Source organism: Fundulus heteroclitus, chromosome 21, assembly GCF_011125445.2.
Source record: "Fundulus heteroclitus isolate FHET01 chromosome 21, MU-UCD_Fhet_4.1, whole genome shotgun sequence".
Taxonomy (NCBI): domain Eukaryota; kingdom Metazoa; phylum Chordata; class Actinopteri; order Cyprinodontiformes; family Fundulidae; genus Fundulus; species Fundulus heteroclitus.
The window spans coordinates 34,521,083-34,541,385 of NC_046381.1; the positions used below are offsets into that span (position 1 = coordinate 34,521,083).

A 20,303-nucleotide genomic window follows, 5' to 3' on the forward strand; every position below is an offset into this window, starting at 1 on the left:
CACGTGTGTTGGGAGGCTGGTGCATTGGTGCGTGCGTGCGTTGGTGATTTGGGAGGCTGGTGTTCCGTTCCCTGGATGCATTCCCAAAGCGGAGCGTTGCGTAGTGCAGCTTGAAGGGAGCTGTTCATCAAGCTAATAAAAGCTAGCATAGCTAATGTGGTTTGGAGGTTTATGGCTGCACTGATGCGCGTTCAAGTGCTTTACTGACTTTTCTTTGTTGCTCTATGTCATGATTTGTCTTCGTGAACCCGGATCGAGCACACACACACACACACACACACACACACACACACAGAGCTCGTCTTGACAGTTTATTGAAAGTAATGAATAAGTCATGAAAAGTAATGAATGGCCGGAGCGGAGGCATGAATTGGCTAGCTGGACCACCAGCACAGCAGAGTGAATACTTGCAGGTCAGAGTCACAGCAGGATCAGTAGCTTCACAAGAAGTACAGAGGTGAGACAGGTAACATCCAGCAGCAGGCAGAGACTAAACAAGGGTAAACCAAGGCAGGATACAAACAGCTAGCAGGAGCAAACCAGGTAGACAGGCGAGGAGTGAGTGGAGTCTGACGACAGACTGGCAAGGAAGTGAAGATAGAGGGAGGCTTAAGTAGGGAGGCTGGCAGGGGGAGTGAGTTTGACTAATTAATGACAAACAGGTGTGACTGACTGCGGAGGGGGTGAAGGGTAAGGTGAGTGAAAGAGGGAGGAGAAACTGAAAACTAACAGTAAATAAAACCAGATCACAACTAAACCCTGACACTCTCAAACATTCGTGTCGTACTGACCGTAGACGTTATATACGTAGACGCCCCATTGGGGGCAGGTTTGCACGTGTCGTACTGACCATCACACTCATAAAAGAAAATAGCGTACCGATCTAATTTCAGCGTAACTTTGACAAATTTCAGCATAATGGTACATTACGCTGAAAAAAGGAGAGAACCTTGGATGTAACTTTTTAATTGGATTTAATAAATGTTAAATGTTGTTAAATGTCTCTAAATGTTATATAAATGCAGACCATTTATTATTTATGGAAAACAACTGCATTACCATCTGGTATTTTTCCCCTGTGCTGTAAATGAAGACACTGGATTTTGAACTAATTTTTGTTTAGATCTTTTAACGTAAAATCCAACTGCAGCAGAAAATTGGACGTTTCAAATAAAAACTTGCAAACCTTGTTTTAAATGTTGCCTCAAAAGTTTTGCTTTTCTTCTAAGATAGTCCGACTGTGTTAGGTTGCAAACAATGGGCTCTGTCAGCTTACCTTCTTTGGTTTCTTGAAGAATCTGAACCAGCTGAAAGTAAAAAAAAAAAAATTAAACACAAGTATGTAACTGCAGCTACAAAGTATGAAAACATAGAAGAGCTTCTCACCACTCAAAGATCACGTTTGTAACGCACATCATTATGATTCCCAGGATCGTCAGTATAATAAGGACCCTGAATCTAAACACTTGATCATCTGCAACCAGACAGACTGTTAAGTAATTCTTTATAAAGAAATGAAAATCCAAACCTGAAACATGAATAAACAGATGTGACCCAACAAGTGCCAGTAAGTAATTTACCTTTAGTACTAACAGAGATCACAGGTGATGTTCCTTGACCCAGATCATTTGTAGCCTCACAGTAATACTCTCCTCCCTCAGTAGCATTGAAGCTGTAAACCTGCCCCACAGAGACATTAATGGCTCCATGTTTGCTGTTCCTGAACCAGGTGAAGCTGGCAGGAGGCTTGGCTCTGCTGGAGCAGCTCAGCTCCACCCAGCTACCTGCTGACACCAAACCTGATGGACTGATGGATGCTGAGGTGTTTCTAGGAGCATCTGAGGAAAATGGGACACACATTAAGTTTACTGATCAGAAACAGCTGAACCATGACGTGCTGACAGGATCACTTACATGAAACACTGAGAGTCACTTCTGTCTCTGCTGTCTTGTTTCCTCCATTCACAGGATATGTGGCAGAACAGCTGATGTTGTATCCATCATGTGTGTCTGACAGAGTGATGGTCTCCTGGATTTTAGTTGTAAAGGTTCCCTCTGTGTTTTTCTCTGTTTGTCTGTGAGAGTCTTGTTGGAGACTCCAGGTGAGTTCAGGAGGTGAGTGTGGACAGGGAGTCAAAGCTGAGCAGCTGATAGTGACAGACTGATGCTCCTTCAGATCAGCAGGGATGTTAATGCTGGGACTCCAAGGAGAATCTGGGAGTTTCACACAAGACATGATTTAGGTAGTATTTTTTCCCCCCCGTAATTATTTATCTGTAATAATTTTTAGAGGCAACCAAATGTTTGACACACAAACAAAATTACACAATAATATGCACAATAAATACTATTTGAAGTTATTTTACAATAAAAACTGCAAAACTTCATATTCTGAATGAAGTAATGAACATTTGATGAAATACTTTAGCTTTTACCACTTTAGTTTTTACCACTTTAATTTTTACCACTCTGAGCTTCCTTGTGGTTCATCAGTTCATGTTATTTTACTACTAACAGTTTTCTGAGGAATATTTAGTAGCAAGGACATTTAATGACTGAGTTTATGGCACAGGTGGCATCCTATCATGGTACAACTCTGGAGTTCACTGAGCTCCTGAGAGCGACCCATTCTTTAACAGCTGTTTTGTAGAAGCAGTCTGCATATTTAGCTGCTGGATTATATGCACCTGTGGCCAGGAATGAAACATCTAAAATCAATTATTTGATGGCTAAGTGAATATTTATGGTAATATGGTTAAAAAAAATAAAGTGCTCATAATGAAGTAAAATACCTTGTTGCCTGTAAAAACAGCTGCTAATAATCCTTTAATGTTGGTGTCAGGGAATGAAGTCTTACCTTGAACTGTTATATGAAGAGGAGTAGAACAAGCTGTTCCCTTATGGCCCCCGTTCTCAATTCTGAGGAAGTATTTGTCTTCTTGACTCTTGTTTATGTCAGAAAACACAGTGGTGCAATTTTTTTGTGTCAGGTTTCCAGTTATTTTTGCTAGATCTGTGTTAACCCCTTGATTGATGTCATAAATATTATTTTTACTTTGAATCCATGCTCCACGGGTTTCTTTTCCACTGTTAAATTCAGTATATCCTGTTTCAGCTCTAAAGCTACATGGAACTAGCAAACATGATCCACTCAGTGCTTCATTCTTATTTGGTATGGTGAGGAAGAGGAGTGGGGTACTGCTACCACAATCACCCATAACGCCTGTAAAAAAAAAAAAAAAAAGAAAAACATTGAACATAATATGAAGGAAAATCTGAGGAGAAACTTCATGATCCTCAAACTTCAGTTCAGCTACAGCTTGTTACATATGGAGCCTTTAAACAATATCAGAAATAATTATCTCAACTTAGAAATGATTCACATTTCGCCTCCAAATGAAAGGAGATCAACAACCAGCTCACCTGGAAGGAAGAAGACGCTCAGTAACATGTTGACTGCCAGCATGTTCTCAGACAGAGCTGCCACCACACTCTGATAGTTAAAAGATTTCAGTATATTTCAGTTTTTTAAAATCCGCGCTAGTTTTGGATAAAACCTCTATCGTCTTTGACAGGAAATTGAAACAGACATTTTAAGATAGGAAATTAATGGAAATTTAGAAACATTTCTCTGTTAGAACTAGGAATCAAAGTCAGTTTTGATCTTTTCAATGAGTGGTAAAGTAAAAAAAAATAAAAAGAACAAGTTTCAGTACAATTGCTGACACCTAAATTAACTACAAATAATAACTTTGCTTTTTTACCATGAAAGTTACAATAAATGTATAAATGATAAAACATTTTCTTACCCAAGAAATATGCAGCAAAAACAAAACAAAAAAAAAAAACGGTTTTAAATCCAGGAATGTGTAGATTTCTGTTGGTGAGCAAAAGATCAAAAGAGCAACTTCTCTGTTTTAAAGCTGATGTTGTGTGAAAGTCTGCAGCCGTATTTATTCTTCCTCTTCTGAAAAGGAGGATGTCGGGAACAGCATTTGCTTTCCAGAATGTGTTTGATTACATCCGTATATTATCTCACAGTTTGAATATTTAGACAAGGAACAGGTGATTTTATACAAAAGAGCAGATTTGTTTGTTTTCTCATTTTTAGTTATTTGTGGTTTTCTCAGGTTTAGTTAATCTAAGTGTTCATTATTTAAGAAGTATCTTTTTTGCAGTTACCCAAAACAATGGTATTTAATATATGGGGATATTCATATGGACTGTCAATATTTTAAAAGTCTGCTGAAGTGATGATGATTAATAACTAGAGGTTATGGGTGGTCTGTAGCTGTTTAAGATTAATATGGTTGTGGCACAAACCAGCTTTATTAACAGCTGTGCAATAACAATGATAGTCATTCCTATTGTTGCATTGGAGTTAAATATGTCATATTTGTCAAGGACAACCTTTACACAAATGAAACCAGTATGAAGTTGAGCAAATAAAAACAAAAAAAAAGCTATTCAGCATATCAGTAATATTCGGGAAAGGTTGCAGTGGGAAATTAGATTAACCAATAACAATAACATAAATTTAAAGTATTTAAACCATTTTTTCAAGCAAAACTATACTTGGAAGTTGAATCCAAGTAAAATGTTTTACTTGATATGACATTACACTTTCCAAATAATAAATACACTTTTGTAAAGGGTGTTTGTCTTTTATCTTTGTTAGACCTTAATTAGAAATTGTACACTCATGACATAACATGTAGAAAACCAGTGCACTTTTTTATCACATAATTAAAGAGAGATTAAACATATTTAGCATTATACATTGTCAAGAAGTGCCATTGCAGTGTCTTTAATACATACCTGTAAAATTTTCATCTATTAGATGATTTCTCTTATTTAGATATTTATTTGTGTAAAGCAACTATAGGTTTTATGTGTATTTTCTTGTTGTAATATGTCCTACAATCATATCTGGATAATGGCTGTGAACATATTCACATCAGCCTGCCTGAATTCAAGAAAAACTACATGACTTGTTGCTCTTTGTGCTACAAAACAAGTTTTTTGTTCGTTTTTGATGACAATAAGGATAAGCTTAGGTGAATCATGGAAGAATTTGGTTGTTATTTTATAGAGAAGAAGAAGCATGACCCAGATCTGATCTTTTCAAGTCCCATTTAAGCCACTTCCATATGTGGATGCATATCTGACATTTTTGAATGTGACTCCAGTGGGATCCACCAAGGCGGATTTGATAAGTCACTTTTAATTGATACTTGTCACAACTTTGCGCAGGTGGCGACTGAAAGTGATATCAGCATTAGCAAGACAGACAGCGGTGAAGCAGGCCAAAACTGTACCCTGGCAGTTAGACTTCATTAATATATGGAGCGAAACCTCTATTCGAGCCCACTTGGATGGCTTGTACAGGAACCGTTTGTAAGAGGGTCGTAAGACATGGCTGTGTAAAATTCATGCACAGTCCGGTAAATGGAGAACTTTACGATGCTGAGGAGGTTTTCACTAAAAGTTACCCTCAACTTCCTAAAGTTATAAATCAATTTTGTCTCTGTGAAGTTGCTGACATCCCTGCCCCACCATCCATGGCCGTGTCCCCTCATCCAAATAGACCTCTGTGCAGCCAACGCTTTCGAAAATGCAAGTTTTCCTAAGCATTAAGACCTGCAGTGAGATCGTAGCTAGATACGATAATTTACATCTTTTACACTTACAAGTAAGACATTAACGTGTTGTTTGTTACTGGTTCCATCTAGTGGTGCTGGAAGCAAACAACTTTGCATCCTTGGATTCTATTTTACCAAAAATTAAAGCTGTTCCATGTTTTGAGGTCTCATATTTATAAATTGTTGTGCAAATTATCAGTTAACATTTCAACACTTCTGTCCTGGAAACTCACTATGACTAATATATATAGTTGTATATCTTTTAAAAGTCACGAGATTTGTCTTAAGGCAAATTTTAAAAATGGACAATAAAGGGGCACTTCTAATATGGAACATCAACATGTTCCATAACTTGGGAGCAGCAACACTAAAAGCTCTGTCTCCTCTTTAATGTGTAATAAAATGCAATGCTGAACAAACTAGAAAATATGCCTCTGGCATCCAGTTCATCTTTTTACTCTTAATAAGTAAATAAGTGAAAATTTTTAGGTTCAACAGTTGGTGTATCAACTTTCATAAAGGTTGATTTTTTTTTTATTTTCATAGGTTTGGTTGAAGCTGTATGAAATACTATTGGGTAACTTCTCCTTTTTCAACTGTCAACTTAGAACATGGCACCAAAAGCAGAAGAAAGGCATTATGTGATAGCACATCTAAACAACAGCTGTTATTTTTTATTGTCCTTGCTAGCATTTCAGACATACCACAAACGGAAGCTGGTTAACCTTTACAAAAAAAATATCCCAAGACGGAATCTGGGTTGCATGACCAACATTATTGAATCAAAACTAGATCCAGCATCAAAGTAGGAAGGCCACAGTGATATAATAGTAACATCTGTCTATATGTCCGTCAATCATTTTGGTTTTGTGTGTAAGTGAGAGAGAGTGGGTGGCTGAGCGTTTGTGTAGAAACACACACACACACAAACACACCTGTTTCCATGTTTAGCAGTTGTGATGAATGCAGACGTGTATATCTAATATGCATTAACCTTGGGATTCTGGTGGGACCCAGCTGATTGCTGAAAGTAGAGTATCCCTAACCCCAATGCCATAACTGTCTTCTAATGCAGGGGTATTCAACCCTGGATCTCAGGATCAACAGTCCTGCATGTTTTAGATGTGCCTCTGCTTCAAGGCACCTGAATCAAATGATTGCGTGAGCTCTTTAGCAGCCATCAAGGGCTGCAGAGGCCTGCTGATCACCCATTTCTTTTGGTCAGGAGTGTGGAGGCAGGGAAGCTGCTGCTGAAGCACAGCTGGTGCAGCACCCTAGCCAACCAGCCAACCAGATCCCTGCTGCTAGGTCACCACAGCAGCCACCACAGATAACCACTGTGGCCACCATGACTGACCGCAACACATCAGGTTGGACACCAGAGGGCAGTGCAACCCCACAGCAGGATAAAGAGTCCGAGTCTGCTGAATCCCCCCTGCCCCTCCTTCATGCTCCTGTTCCTGTTACAGCCCCTGGGGAGCAGCACACAAGGCACCTCCATGGTCTGCAGCCTATCACAAATCAAAAAGAGGCCATCTTCAGCCTGGTCCAGGAGGAATTATTTGACCCAGATAATGATCATGACACACCAGACTCCTTTCCTCCCATCCCAGAGCTGTTAATGTCAGGTTGGTTGGAGCGCTTGCTTCAACTACTCCCCCACCTACCTCCATGCTGCGGAAGAAGGTCATCTCGCCCATCTTGGATATGACCACCAGCAGCTGCAGGAGATCTTTGAAGGTCCTGATTTAACTCCACCAGCTGATTCTGCATCCTGTGCCGTCAACACTCCTGACTTTCACAGCCCTGCAACAGGAGCTCCAGCCAGGGGCCTTCCACTTGGTTTCCCCACAGACCCCCACCGCCATCCACACTCAGGAGGCCCACCAAGTGTGATGACGCCGAATAACATGGCTGATTGGAGCCTAGTCATTAGGAAAAGGTGACTCATCCTAGGGGATTCCAATGTAAACAGGATCCCCCAGTTTGATGCAGAGGACCTGCAGATTGACAGCTTCCCTGGGGCCAAGTGGAAGCACACCGAGGCTCATCTGAGGAACACTGTTGTTGAACATCCGCTGCCAGCACCAGAAGAACATAGCCATCAAGAGGTTGCAGCATCTATGTTTCCTCAGGCTCAGGTCTTCGTGACTGAGATATATTTTTCTTTACTGCTTCCTCACCGGGAGCAGGGTATGTTACGGCATATCAATTGCTGCCATGTCCATCTGCAAGGGAGGCATTCCTGCCCTCCTGAGGGCTTTCACGCAGAGGGGTGCCATCTACTGGACCAGTTTCACAGCGTCTCCGATGCTGGCTCACTGATACAGCCAGGTAAAATAAATGTCCCCATCTGACTTTTATCCCAACCAGGGGTTGTTACAACAAAATTTAGTTCCAAAGCAGATATGATCCTCTACATTAGGGAGGGTGAAATTAGTTTTGTTTTATAATAAAGTCCCAAACAGGAAACCTCAGCACTTCAAAAACAAATCTGTCTGGTCCTATGAGGAGTTTCCCTTCCGAAATCAGAATTCTGAATAGCAAAGATCTAGAATTTTTCCAGACCAATTTTAAAATGAATAAATTGAAACCAGTTTTGACAGAGGCTAAACTTTCAGCATTAGAGGAACTAATTAACTAACCAAAATTATTATTATAAATTAGGTAATCCCTTCCACCTGGACACAGTTTCAATTATAACCAAAAATATTAATAGTAAATTAAAAATTTGCCCAAGAAAGAAATTAATTTCAGTCAAGCAAAATGAGTATTTAACAGCAGAACTCAGACCCAGATCATTTTATATCCTTTCCTAAACACATAAAGACCCAGTTAAATGGAGGAAACCTTTTAAAATCCCCCCGGGTAGATCCATTGTCTCAGACTGCAACAGCAAGACAACCATCAAAGTTATATTAAGGACATTTATCCTTTCATTGACATCATCAAAAATATTCAAATTCCAGAACATAATATGATGTTTACAATCGATATTGACAACTTATACATAAATATTGTTAACAAACAGGGTATAAATGCGGTCTGGAATGTTTTTAAGAAATATCTTGATAGTGGAAAATCAGATAAAGAAATATTGCAAATATTAATTTGACTAGAAATGATTTTGATTTCAATATGGATTTTTTCCTACAGATAATGGGAACTACCCCAAAAAATTTACTTTTTAGAAGCAGGTAAGGTGTTGTTCCGGGCCTTGGTTACTATGAGGTACCAAAGATCCTTCTTGAGAAGGTGCTTGAGGTCCCTTTCCAACTCAATCCGAATACCCTGGTAGAGTAAGGAACCTCCGAAGTTCCTTTCCTCCCCACTATAAAGTTCTTACTATTGAACAGATGAAAGATCAAGGTGCAGGAGCTAGGAGTTGGAGCCCCTGAATCCAAACCATCAGATGATACTGAGGCAGTTCGTTTTGTCATCACCTATTCACCAGCAAATCCAAATTTGGTTAAAGGCATAAGAAAGCATTTCAAAGAGTTTAAATTGGTTAGTGAACATCTAAAAGACAGGGAGATCATGTCATGTTCATGTCAGGCTGCATCTATTTGGTCTGCATGGCTGTCGTCCCAGGGGGAAGCCTCTTCTAAAGATGATGCACAAGAATGTCACAGTTTTCTGAAGGCATGCAGACTAAGGACATTAATTACTAAAACCAAGTCCTTCTTGTTCAGGTTAACCAAAACAATGTTACAAAACAACCACCATGGGGAGCTTTAGGACTGTTTCTAAACTGTTAATACAGTGTAATTTACATAATGCAGAACAATGAATATTTACCATTAATATAGATATAACAATCAGAATCAGAATTAGAAATACTTTAATAATACCAGAGGGAAATTAAAGTTCCAGTACAACCATCCATCACATACATCAGAAACATTTCGGGGGAATGATTGACTGAGGCCTTGCTGCCGAGGACCCCGCCTGACGCGGTTTCCATAGGGCGCTGCCTTTAACTCTTTGGAAAGATAGGAGCCACATTTGGGGAGGGAGAGGAAAAAAAGACATATTTCACACTTTATCCTATTCCAGGATACAGTTTGAAATATAAAAAAAAAAAAACTCTGCACGAGAAAAGCACATATGACGAGACAACATTTATGCATGGAGTTAACCTTGGAGACTAGTCGCATGAAGTTCGTATGTTGTTGTGGGCATCAGTTATGTGTGTGTGTGTTTGTGTGAAAGTTGTTATATTTCCATGAACACTCTCCAGAGGGCAATTGTCCTTGATGTTATCAACCGGCGCACAGTTCAGAAGCAGTTCTGAGCTCTCTCACCATAACATCCAGGAGAGTTTTATTGATAAGGGGAAGCCTAATCCAAATACACAATTTTGTTATGAGAAGAAGCTGCACAAATTTTTCGGTCAGCTTTAAAGTACTTTCATCGCTGGCTCCACGTGGCAAATCCAAAATTCCAAATTTGTTGGGCTTTTTCCGCGTTTCACATCCAGATTTTATCCCATCTCCCCTTTGAGTTAAGCCACCGTAGCCAGTCTGCGTTCCAGCGCGTCCAGCTTACGGCTCTGCTCCTCCAATTTACGGTTCTGCTTGTTCACACCCTTAGTGATCGCGTCATATGCAGCCGGTAGCCTGATCAAGGCCATAATTGCTACCGACATCACATCACGTGGTACGCAGTGGGGCAAACTCCGGAAACCCGCCGCTGTTTTGCTGTAAAAGAGACGTGCGTTACCCTTGGTTTTACTCGGTAAACGCTTTTTCCAAATCTAAGACCATGGTTTTTAAACATTGTTGCTATGGAACGTGCAACAGCGACTCGAGTTACGCTGATCGGCCGCATATGAAGGATGTTTTCTTCAAGACTGCCAAGGAGAAATGTGTGCGCTGGGACCGGGGCAGTCGGCCTACACAACAGTTCAACCCGGAAAAAGTTACCAAATTCACGTACATATGTAGCAAGCATTTTGTCGGAGGAAAGGGCCCAACCGAAGAACATCCTGACCCAATTCCAGCGACATCAAGTCAAGTTAAGAGTATTTTGGTGGCCGACATGTTAATAAAGTAGCGCCTGCTACCATGATAGCATATAGGATATCATGGTAGCAGGCGCTAACATGACAGCCTGCTACCAGGATAGCTTACTCAAAAACATTTCAAATGAGACAAACATTAAACATATACCCATTCCTGGACGGTGATTGCAAACAACAACAACAAAAAAAACGGCCGACGCTGCCATGATCGCCGCGCAGGAAAAAAAAACAAAGCTTACCGTTCATCAACTCGGCCAGTTTTCCAGTCTTTTTAAGCCCTCGAACCTCAAGCCATCGTTTGAGCTGAAGGTTGGTGTGTTCTTCGACAGTGCGACCAGTAATCCGTGTGCCTGGGACATCGTCTTGGGAAAGTTTAACGGCTGTAAAGTCGGTCATATCGCTGGTTCTGTTGCGCTTGTAATAGCTGGGTTATCCGTGCGTTCTCTCCTGTATGCCCTACCTAAGCGGCAAAAGGGGCGTTGCTCTTGAGACGGTGACGTCACGTGCGCGGTACCCCATTGAAGAAACTCTATTGCCTACCTTCATCCAATCAGAGGCTCATCACCTCCGACGCAAGCCAATCAGCTTTGAACTGCTCCTTCACAAAGCCATTCAGCATCCTGGGTTCATCTTAAAAGAACTTCAAATCCACGTCTCAGCCTTCTACCCGGCAAAGCGCAAGCAGTGGTCACGCAATGTCTGATTGGACTCAGATGACCCTTCCGGGTCCCTGTTCCTTCCTCAAGACGATACCAACTTATCCTCAAATCCTCCTGCTCGTAGGAATGCCCATCACACCAAACTCAGCTCTTTTCCCGTCAGCTCCGATTCCTGCTGCAAACGAACCAGCAAATCCTCCGCTTCCTCGCCAAGCGATGCTGACGCGTCCTAACTCCGCCAGCTCTAGTTCCTGCTTCGCTTCGTAGTGCCGGGGTCTTCTTCAGCTGATCCCTTGGGGCTGACTCTCGGCCCGTGGATCAGCCGTCCCTCAGGTAGCATGTATCCACTCATGTTTTCATTCATACATTTTCCATTGCATCTATTTCGCATATCATGCTTCTGTTCTGTCCGTCCCCTGTTCAGGCAGAACGTATATTCCTATCCATGCTAATGTTGTTGTTGTTCTTCTTCTGTTATTGACGGTTGGCAACAAGCTTGTAGTAGCATTACTACCACCTACCGGTCGGAGTATGGTTTGTGGTCTATTTATATGTCTTTGTATCCTACCCATCTATTTCATTCATTCATTCTTTAATTCATTAATTCATTAAACATTTTCTTAATTCTTTCAAACTCTCCTTATATATCTTCTCTTTCTTTCATACTTATATCATTCTAATTTAACTCATGCTATGGTTCATATTTTCTACAGTAATCACTTTTGCCAGTAGTATGCTTTGATTTTTGTTTAAATGTGTAAAATTATGTTCTGTAGGTTAAAATCTTAACTTTGTTATCACTTTCTTTTCTATTTTGCCTTCAATTTCTGTTTTCTCCTACTATCTTCTGATACGCTCACGTTTCTTCACGTCTTTCTTCATCGACTTGCAGGTTGTATTAGCAAATGACGTCACAGCATTTTCAAATCTCTGATCCTCGTTCATCCAAAGACCTAACTATTGGCAATTCCTTCCCGCATTCAGCCTCTACGACAGGGGTGTCAAACATACGGCCCGCGGGCCGGTTCAGGCCCGCCGAACAATTTAGTCTGGCCCGGTGGCTAAATGCATTATCATTATTCAACAATTTTATTTATTTTTTTCTTAATGCCAAAAAGAGCTCGACAGATTTGACTTTCACAAGTGGAGCAGTACTGCTTTTGCCATAGTGCTCCGCTTGATTTATGAATGTGAATAGTTTTATTATGATTCACGCGGGGAATATCTCAAATGATATGGACACTACAATGGGAAAGTAGGAGAGGAAACAAAGAACAAGAAGAAAAAAGAAGAGGTGAAAAAGAAGAGATAAAAGGAATCGAATGATAAAACAATTATGGAAAGAAACATGTACTTCGTTTAATTGGAAATCTGCAGTTCCTATATTGTCCACGAGGGGCGCTGTGATTTAATCAGCAGATGGTAGCACTGAGCTTCAGATGTGGAAAATTGATTTTAAATAATGTCTTAATTTTTATCTGTTTGATGTATTTTGTCATGCAGGACAGTGTTTTTAAGTTCCAAAAAATTTGAATAAATGTTTTTCAACATTGTACAATCAATGTGATCAGTTCTTATGCATAATGCACAAGTAAATGCTTAACTGAGTAAAAGTATTGTTGAAATTGCACATACTTTTCTTAAAAATGCTGAGGTTATTCATAATATATTGTGTAAAAGTGAAATTCATTTAATATAAAAACCAACAACAAGTCCACTTTTTTAGTTCTATTTAATCTTGCAATCAGTTTACTCGTGTGGCCCTCTTGAGATCAGATTAAGCTGTATGCGGCCCCTAAACCAAAATGAGTTTGACACCCCTGCTCTACGATGACATTTACGTTCAGTTTACCCAGACTGAAGGGTTGAATCGATACTTACCCCCTTTTATTTTAGAAGTTCATATAAATCTAGCAATAAATACCACAAATCGTTCGCTATTAAAGCTGCAACCATGGTGCAATACGGCATCCGCTTGGACTGGTCTGTATTGGATTCAGTCCTCTTAATCATGCTGACCAGGCTACTCTTTGTCACTTTTGTCATTCCATCGGTCATCTCAATGCTTTTGCCCAATCGATTACTTCAGGTGTTGTGCAATTATTTATGTTTAGTTACTTAATGTTTAATAGTTAACTCTTGCTTTTAGGTACTGTCGATGAATGTCAGCTGGGAGCTGATGTCGGGATGGTAGTTGAGGGGGATGATTCGAGTACTGGCAATCTTTAGCAGCAAACTCTGCACATGTAGTATCCAGGACTACAACTTCTCTTTGGGTTCAAGAATTCATTGACAGAAACAAGATGAACACCCGGAGAGCATCACTGTGGGTGCTGTTGTCTGGTTGATACTGTTTTCAATTAAGGATCCTCTCAGCAGGCTAGTGAGGCTAAACTAAAACTGCTAAGTAAATGAAGATAAAAGAAGCAAGCTAAGGACCTATGTACACACAGATAAAAGTGGCCGATCATCAACATCAGTTTTATTAGAATTCAGTGCAGATCTGAGTTAAAGAATTAAATTCATTTTGGAGAAAATGGAATGAACTACATAAGCTTAATCGATTCGGTATGTGTTCGGCCATTCTATGCAAATCACAAGTTAAGCAAACATAATTTGATAAATAATATCTTAAGAAGTGTTACCCGTCTTGCATTCGTTCTTCATCCTCTGGTCATTTCTTCTTATGAATCTTCCCTTCACTATTCCCAGTTTGTCCTTCACAAACTGAACAAGTGAGCCATGCAACTAAAATTGAGTTTTAGGTATTGATCTCACCCAGTTGCCATGATGGCTTTCCTGCCTGCATTCAAACTCCCAAATTCACGAGGTATCACAGTCTTATTTCCCGTATCAGTTATTTCCAAGCGTCAGCTGCTCTCCTCGCTTGGTCACCTTCATCTCACATGTGCATCATTGCCCAGAGTCATGCTTTTATTTTCCGTTCCCTCCCTCCTTGAACAGGATACTCTGGTTGAGGGCTGCCGTTCTGACCTTTCCTTTTGGTCTGGTCTGCTTCTCGACTGGATCGGAAAATATATTTTCTATAATGACGTCTTTCTGTCTGTAGATATGTTTAAATTTTACGGATGCTGCCATCTGTAGGTTTTGTGGGGTTCTTCAAAAAATAGTTGGTTCGCAGATTCGTGGCCTTCTCCCCTCATCGATTTATATTTTTTCCTCTCTGCGAGATCTATCCTATAGCGTAGCTTGCCGTCTATGGGGCCCGCTTTGAAGAAAGAAGCACATATCTGCTTACTGTGATTTAATTTCAGTGTTAAGCATAAAGATCGCTCCTCCTCTCAATTTCTCATGCTATTCATTTAGCAAGCAGTCACAATAATATTATACTCTCAGTTCGTCATGTTTCCGGCATTCTAATTCTGCTGCTCATGCTCTTTCTCATTCCAGTTCCAGACTTCTGCCCTTTCTCACTATGTTGAATTTGTTCTAAACGTACAAATGTCTTCGCTTTCCAAAGTGCTTTTCATTACATCGGAGGGTGCCATGCCAGCACACTATTTTCAAAACATCTAAGAGAACCGTTAGAATCATGTGGCCTTCCATCTAGCGTTATTCCAGCCATTTATTCAGGATGGGAGCTGAGCAACAGCAGACGTTCGTGGAGCCCCGATAGCTTCTCTCCAACAACTGGGCCGATGGTCTTCATCAGCATGCCTCACATATCTGTTCTGAGCATTCATTCATCTTAGCTGCTCAATGCTCTCTCAGCTTTTAAGGTAATCTAACTGTGAATACTGGTGGAGGATTTGAAACTCATTCACATGTCTCGCCAGACTTCGTCTGTTCACTCTTTCAAATTTGTGATTTATAATTCATCCTCACATCATTCAGCACACCCCAGTAACTCCTCTCTATATGGTTGATATCCCATGTTCCGCTCATCTCGTCATTTATCTCATCATTGATATTGTCATTCATCCCTGGTCATTCATCCTGCCATGCGTCCTGTCATGCGTCCTGTCATTTGTTCATCTATGTGCATCATCCCTCAGCATCATCCCTGACCACCTCACCTTTCATCTCACTGAACTTTTGGCAAGCCTTCGCGGCACTTCTCCTCTATTACTCATCCTGCTGTTCTCTGTTTTCTAGTTTTCGATTCAAGTCTCTCTGCCTTCTGAGTATGCAGACGCACTGGGCTCGGCCTCTGCAATTTTTCGGGGGAAACATCCCTATTCTCATACACCTGCTTATGCATATTAAATTGTAATTCAGCGTTAATGTTTCCTGCCGAGGTCTGAGCGCCAAAGTCTTAAAATATTGCATCAATAATATTCTTCTAATTGTCTTTTCTTTCCGTGTGAGTTTTTCAGATTGAAATGGCTTTTTTTTTTACCTGCTGTATATTAGCCAGTCCCTAACAATTTTTTCCCTTCCATTGGAGGAGGTAGAATATGGCAGATACTTTGGGAATTCTCTGCCCTCTGAATCTACTGGAGGTTCATTTACCATCTCTAAGGAAAGGCTTCCTTTTTGCCATTAAACGCACAACATTCATTCGATCAGAATCAGTCAGTTTTGTTGGCCATAACACAGGATCATTAAAATTAATGCTGTGTTCTGTCTCTGAGCGACTATGCTCAGACTATCTGATTGGGCAGTAAGCCCCTCCACCTGCACTGTCTCTGTTATCGCTAGAGATGGCTCTCTTACTCTGGCTCGCTCTCTCTCACTTTTTTTGTAACAAGTAACTGAACCAAACATTGAAAATGTATCGGAGTAAAAGTATGCAATTAAGTTCGGAAATATAATGAAGTAAAAGTTATCAAAAATTTTAGACTCGAGAAAAGTATGAAGTACTCCAAAATATACTTAAGTACAGTAGTGAAGTATTTTTACTTCATTACTATACAACACCGATCACAATATTATCATAATCAACATCTAAGATTACATCTAGTCTTAAATCACAATGTCAAGATGTAATGATCTCATTTGTATCATCATTCACATCAATATAAAAATGCCCATTTATTTCAGTTTCTTACAGTCGGTCCTCAAACTCGATTATTTCTTTTTGCATCCCATATGTTGCCTTCTTTTACCCAGCACTCTTCTCCTCTCCTACAGTTCCTTACCAACATTTACTGCCTTAAAGGAAACGTCCTCAGCTATCTCTTCACAGCAGGCACGGAGGTTAAAAGCTCTGATTGGTGAAGGCTGAAACTAATCCAGTTTTAACAGGGATAGTTGTATACAGATCTGTCTCTTTAAACCAAGTTATGTTGTGGCATTAATGTTAAAACAATGTCAGGACAGGCTTTCTGTGATATTCAAGCAGTGGCTCTATTCTTTTCAAGAGCCCTTTAGGAGTTTTAGACTATTTTACCACCAGTCTGTTGGAGGCTGGGTGATGATTTTGCCACATTTAGCCATAAAAGTGTCTCAAATCTACTTGATGTGAATGAAGCTCCACTGATTGACACAACCTCTTTAAATGAGCAAGTTACTCAACACCCCAGTTGTTCAGGCAACACAGGAAGGATTTCAAGCTTGGGTGTATTAATGAAACCGAAATACAACTGATTACAGTTTTCATGATATAACATTTGTTTATTTAAACATTTGGAAAATAAAATATGCAAGGCTGGTAACGTTTTATGCTTTAAATATTAAGCCTTTTGCTGTAAGCTAAAACATCCAGAGTAAAGGTGAAAAATAACACACATTTCTATTGGTAGCAATATTAAACAGCAAGAGAACTCCTAAAAAATCATGTACTACTGTTTAAACATTTTACACTTGGCTGCTTCAATTCAAAAACATTTTTATTTATGCATTTAGAACTAATTAATAATTCAGTGGTCCACCAAAGCATTTCTATTTAATTATTAAATAACACATGTAAATGCAGAAATGAGAATGTAAAATTTCTAAGGCACAATGTATGGCGAGGTGATGGAAGGGTGACCTGTCCAGGGGGGGTATCCAGCCTTTCGCTCGTTGGCCTTTGCAAAAAGAAACCAGACTTTTGAGACGCTGAACTTGAACAGTTTGAAAGAGAAAATAGATGACTAGATATATATTATAAAAAACCCTTCCTCTAACAGAGGTCTTGACATCTTCCTGGCCTCCTTGTGGCTCATGATGCTTTAGTCCCCGTCACAGTGTTGACATACGTTGGCTCTTCTGTTTCCTGTGGACATGAAACAAAAAACTGTATTTGTGTTTCTTAGCAGTGAATTTACTCAGGTTCAAACTGTTTTAGAGACAAATGAGAAACTCTCCCTTTAAAAAATTGGTCTTGGTCCCCAAACTACAACTACCAAATACCACGTTTATCCCTTTATGAGGTGGACGGCTGTAGCTCAGCAGGGAAAGGTAGCCATCTGACAGTTAGGTTGTGAGTTAGATTTCAGCTTCTTTGCACCATGTATCAAACTGTCCTTGGGCAAGACTGAACAATAAATGACACTGTGTATTGGTGTATGGATGTTGGTGAGTGGATGTCAGGGTTCCCATCAGGATTATTTTTCAGCGTGGGCAGCTGTAGGGCGTGTGAACACGTGTGTTGGGAGGCTGGTGCGCGTTAGTGTGTTGGTGATTTGGGAGGCTGGTGTTTTGTTCCGTTCCCTGGATGCATTCCTAAAGCGGAGCGTTGCGTAGTGCAGCTTGAAGGGGGCTGTTCGTCAAGCTGATAAAAGCTAGCATAGCTAATGTGCTTTGGAGGTTTATGGCTGCGCTGATGCGCGTTCAACAGCTTTACTGACTTTTCTTTTCTATGCGACTCTTTAATTGAATTTAATAGTCTGTCACTGTTATATAAATGCAGACCATTTATTATTTATGGAAAACAACTGCATTACCATCTGGTATTTTTCCCCTAAACTGTAAATGAAGACCTCATTTTTGTTTAGATTGTTTAACATAAAATCAAACTGCAGCAAAAAATTGGACGTTTCAAATAAAAACTTCCAAACGTTGTTTTAAATGTTGCCTGAACAGTTTTGCTTTTCCTCTTAGATAGTCTGACTGTTAGGTTGCAAACAATGGGCTCTGTCAGCTTACCTTCTTTGGTTTCTTGAAGAATCTGATCCAGCTGAAAAAAAAAAGGTTAAATACAAGTATGTAACTGCAGCTGCAAAGTATCAAAACATAGAAGAGATTCTCACCACTCAAAGATCACGATTGTAGCGCACATCATTATGATTCCCAGGATTGTGAGTGTAATAAGAACCCTGAATCTAAACACTTGATCATCTGCAACCAGACAGCCTGTTAAGTCATTATTTATAAAGAAATTAAAATCTAAACCTGAAACATGAAGAAACAAATGTGACCCAACAAGTGTCAGTAAGTAATTTACCTTTAGTACTAACAGAGATCACAGGTGATGTTTCTTGACCCAAATAATTTGTAGCCACACAGTAATACTCTCCTCCTTCAGTCACACTGAAGCTGTAAAAATCCCCTGAAGCAACTTTTCTGGCTCCATGTTTGCTGTTCCTGAACCAGGTGAAGTTGGCAGGAGGCTTGGCTCTGCTGGAGCAGCTCAGCTCCACCCAGCTACCTGCTGACACCAAACCTGATGGACTGATGGATGCTGAGGTGTTTCTAGGAGCATCTGAGGAAAATGGGACACACATTAACTTTACTGATCAGAAACAGCTGAACCATGACGTGCTGACAGGATCACTTACATGAAACACTGAGAGTCACTTCTGTCTCTGCTGTCTTGCTTCCTCCATTCACAGGATATGTGGCAGAACAGCTGATGTTGTATCCATCATGTGTGTCTGACAGAGTGATGGTCTCCTGGATTTTAGTTGTAAAGGTTCCCTCTGTGTTGTTCTCTGTTTGTCTGTGAGAGTCTTGTTGGAGATTCCAGGTGAGTTCAGGAGGTGAGTGTGGACAGGGAGTCAAAGCTGAGCAGCTGATAGTGACAGACTGATGCTCCTTCAGATCAGCAGGGATGTTAATGCTGGGACTCCAAGGAGAAGCTGGGAGTTCACATAAGACACAATTTAATAACAGAAATATTTTGTGCAGATTAATATATAAAGAATAGATTTCAGATAAAAATTAAGCTCTTTTACCTTTAACTGTTATGCTGACAGGATCAGCACAAGCTGTTGCTCTGCATTTCCCATTCTCAACTCTGAAGAAGTATATGTCTGTAAAACTTGAGTTTAAATCAGGAAACAGAGTGGTGCAGTTTTTCTCTCTCAGGTTTCCAATATTCATTGAAAAGGTGTTAACTGACCCACTGCTGTTGAAAATAACAACTTTTGGATTAGGGCCAAAATATGGTTCATTTTTCATCCAGATTCCATAGATAGTTTTGCTGCTGTCAAATGTTTTGTCGTTTGTATTAAAGCTACATGGGATTTGCAGACAAGATCCATTCAGAGCTTCAATCTTCTTTGGTGCAGTGATTCTGAGGCCTGGTGTTCTACCATGGCAATCAGCCAAAGCACCTGTTAAAACAAACAAATGATGAACATAATGTGGAGCAAATCTGCCTGCAGAGAAACTTCATGATCCACAAACTAGTTCAGCTGCAGCATGTTACACATGGAGCCTTTGAACAATATCAGGATCTAATTATTCAGACTAGAAATGATTCATGGGACGTCTCTGAATGAAAGGAAGTGAACAAACAGCTCACCTGGAAGAAAGAAGACACTCAGTAACATGTTGACTGCCAACACGCTCTCACACAGAGCTGCCATCAGATTCAGGCGGTCCTTCTTCATCTCAGACTGGAAACCAAACATTTAGGTAATTTATTAAAGTAGGTCTGAAATTAGAGGTATAGCTCATAGCAAAGCAGCTTTAAATGCACTCTACACATTTCACCCATAAGCTTAACATGCAGAGCAAGAATTGATGAGTTTAGGAAGGAGAAATGAGGAATAACTCCAAGGTTGCTCTTCAAAAGTTTTCCCAGCACTCAAATCATGAGAAACTTAAAAAAGTACTCATGAATATTTATTAATAATAGAAAGCAAAAAC

The 20,303-nt window shown here is 40.1% G+C and overlaps 1 protein-coding gene across 1 annotated transcript in view; it reads right to left on the minus strand.

Moving 5' to 3' along the window:
- Nucleotides 1–1,382: 1,382 nt before the first annotated feature.
- Nucleotides 1,383–20,303, minus strand: part of LOC118556789 (B-cell receptor CD22-like) — a 33,506-nt gene continuing 14,585 nt past the window's right edge. Inside the window, exons 4-7 of the mRNA XM_036125119.1 lie at nt 18,989–19,288; nt 1,915–2,214; nt 1,581–1,838; nt 1,383–1,474 (exon numbers count right to left, since the gene is read on the minus strand). Coding sequence (XP_035981012.1) covers nt 1,383–1,474; nt 1,581–1,838; nt 1,915–2,214; nt 18,989–19,288 — 950 coding nt within the window. The remainder of the gene's footprint in view (nt 1,475–1,580; nt 1,839–1,914; nt 2,215–18,988; nt 19,289–20,303) is intronic.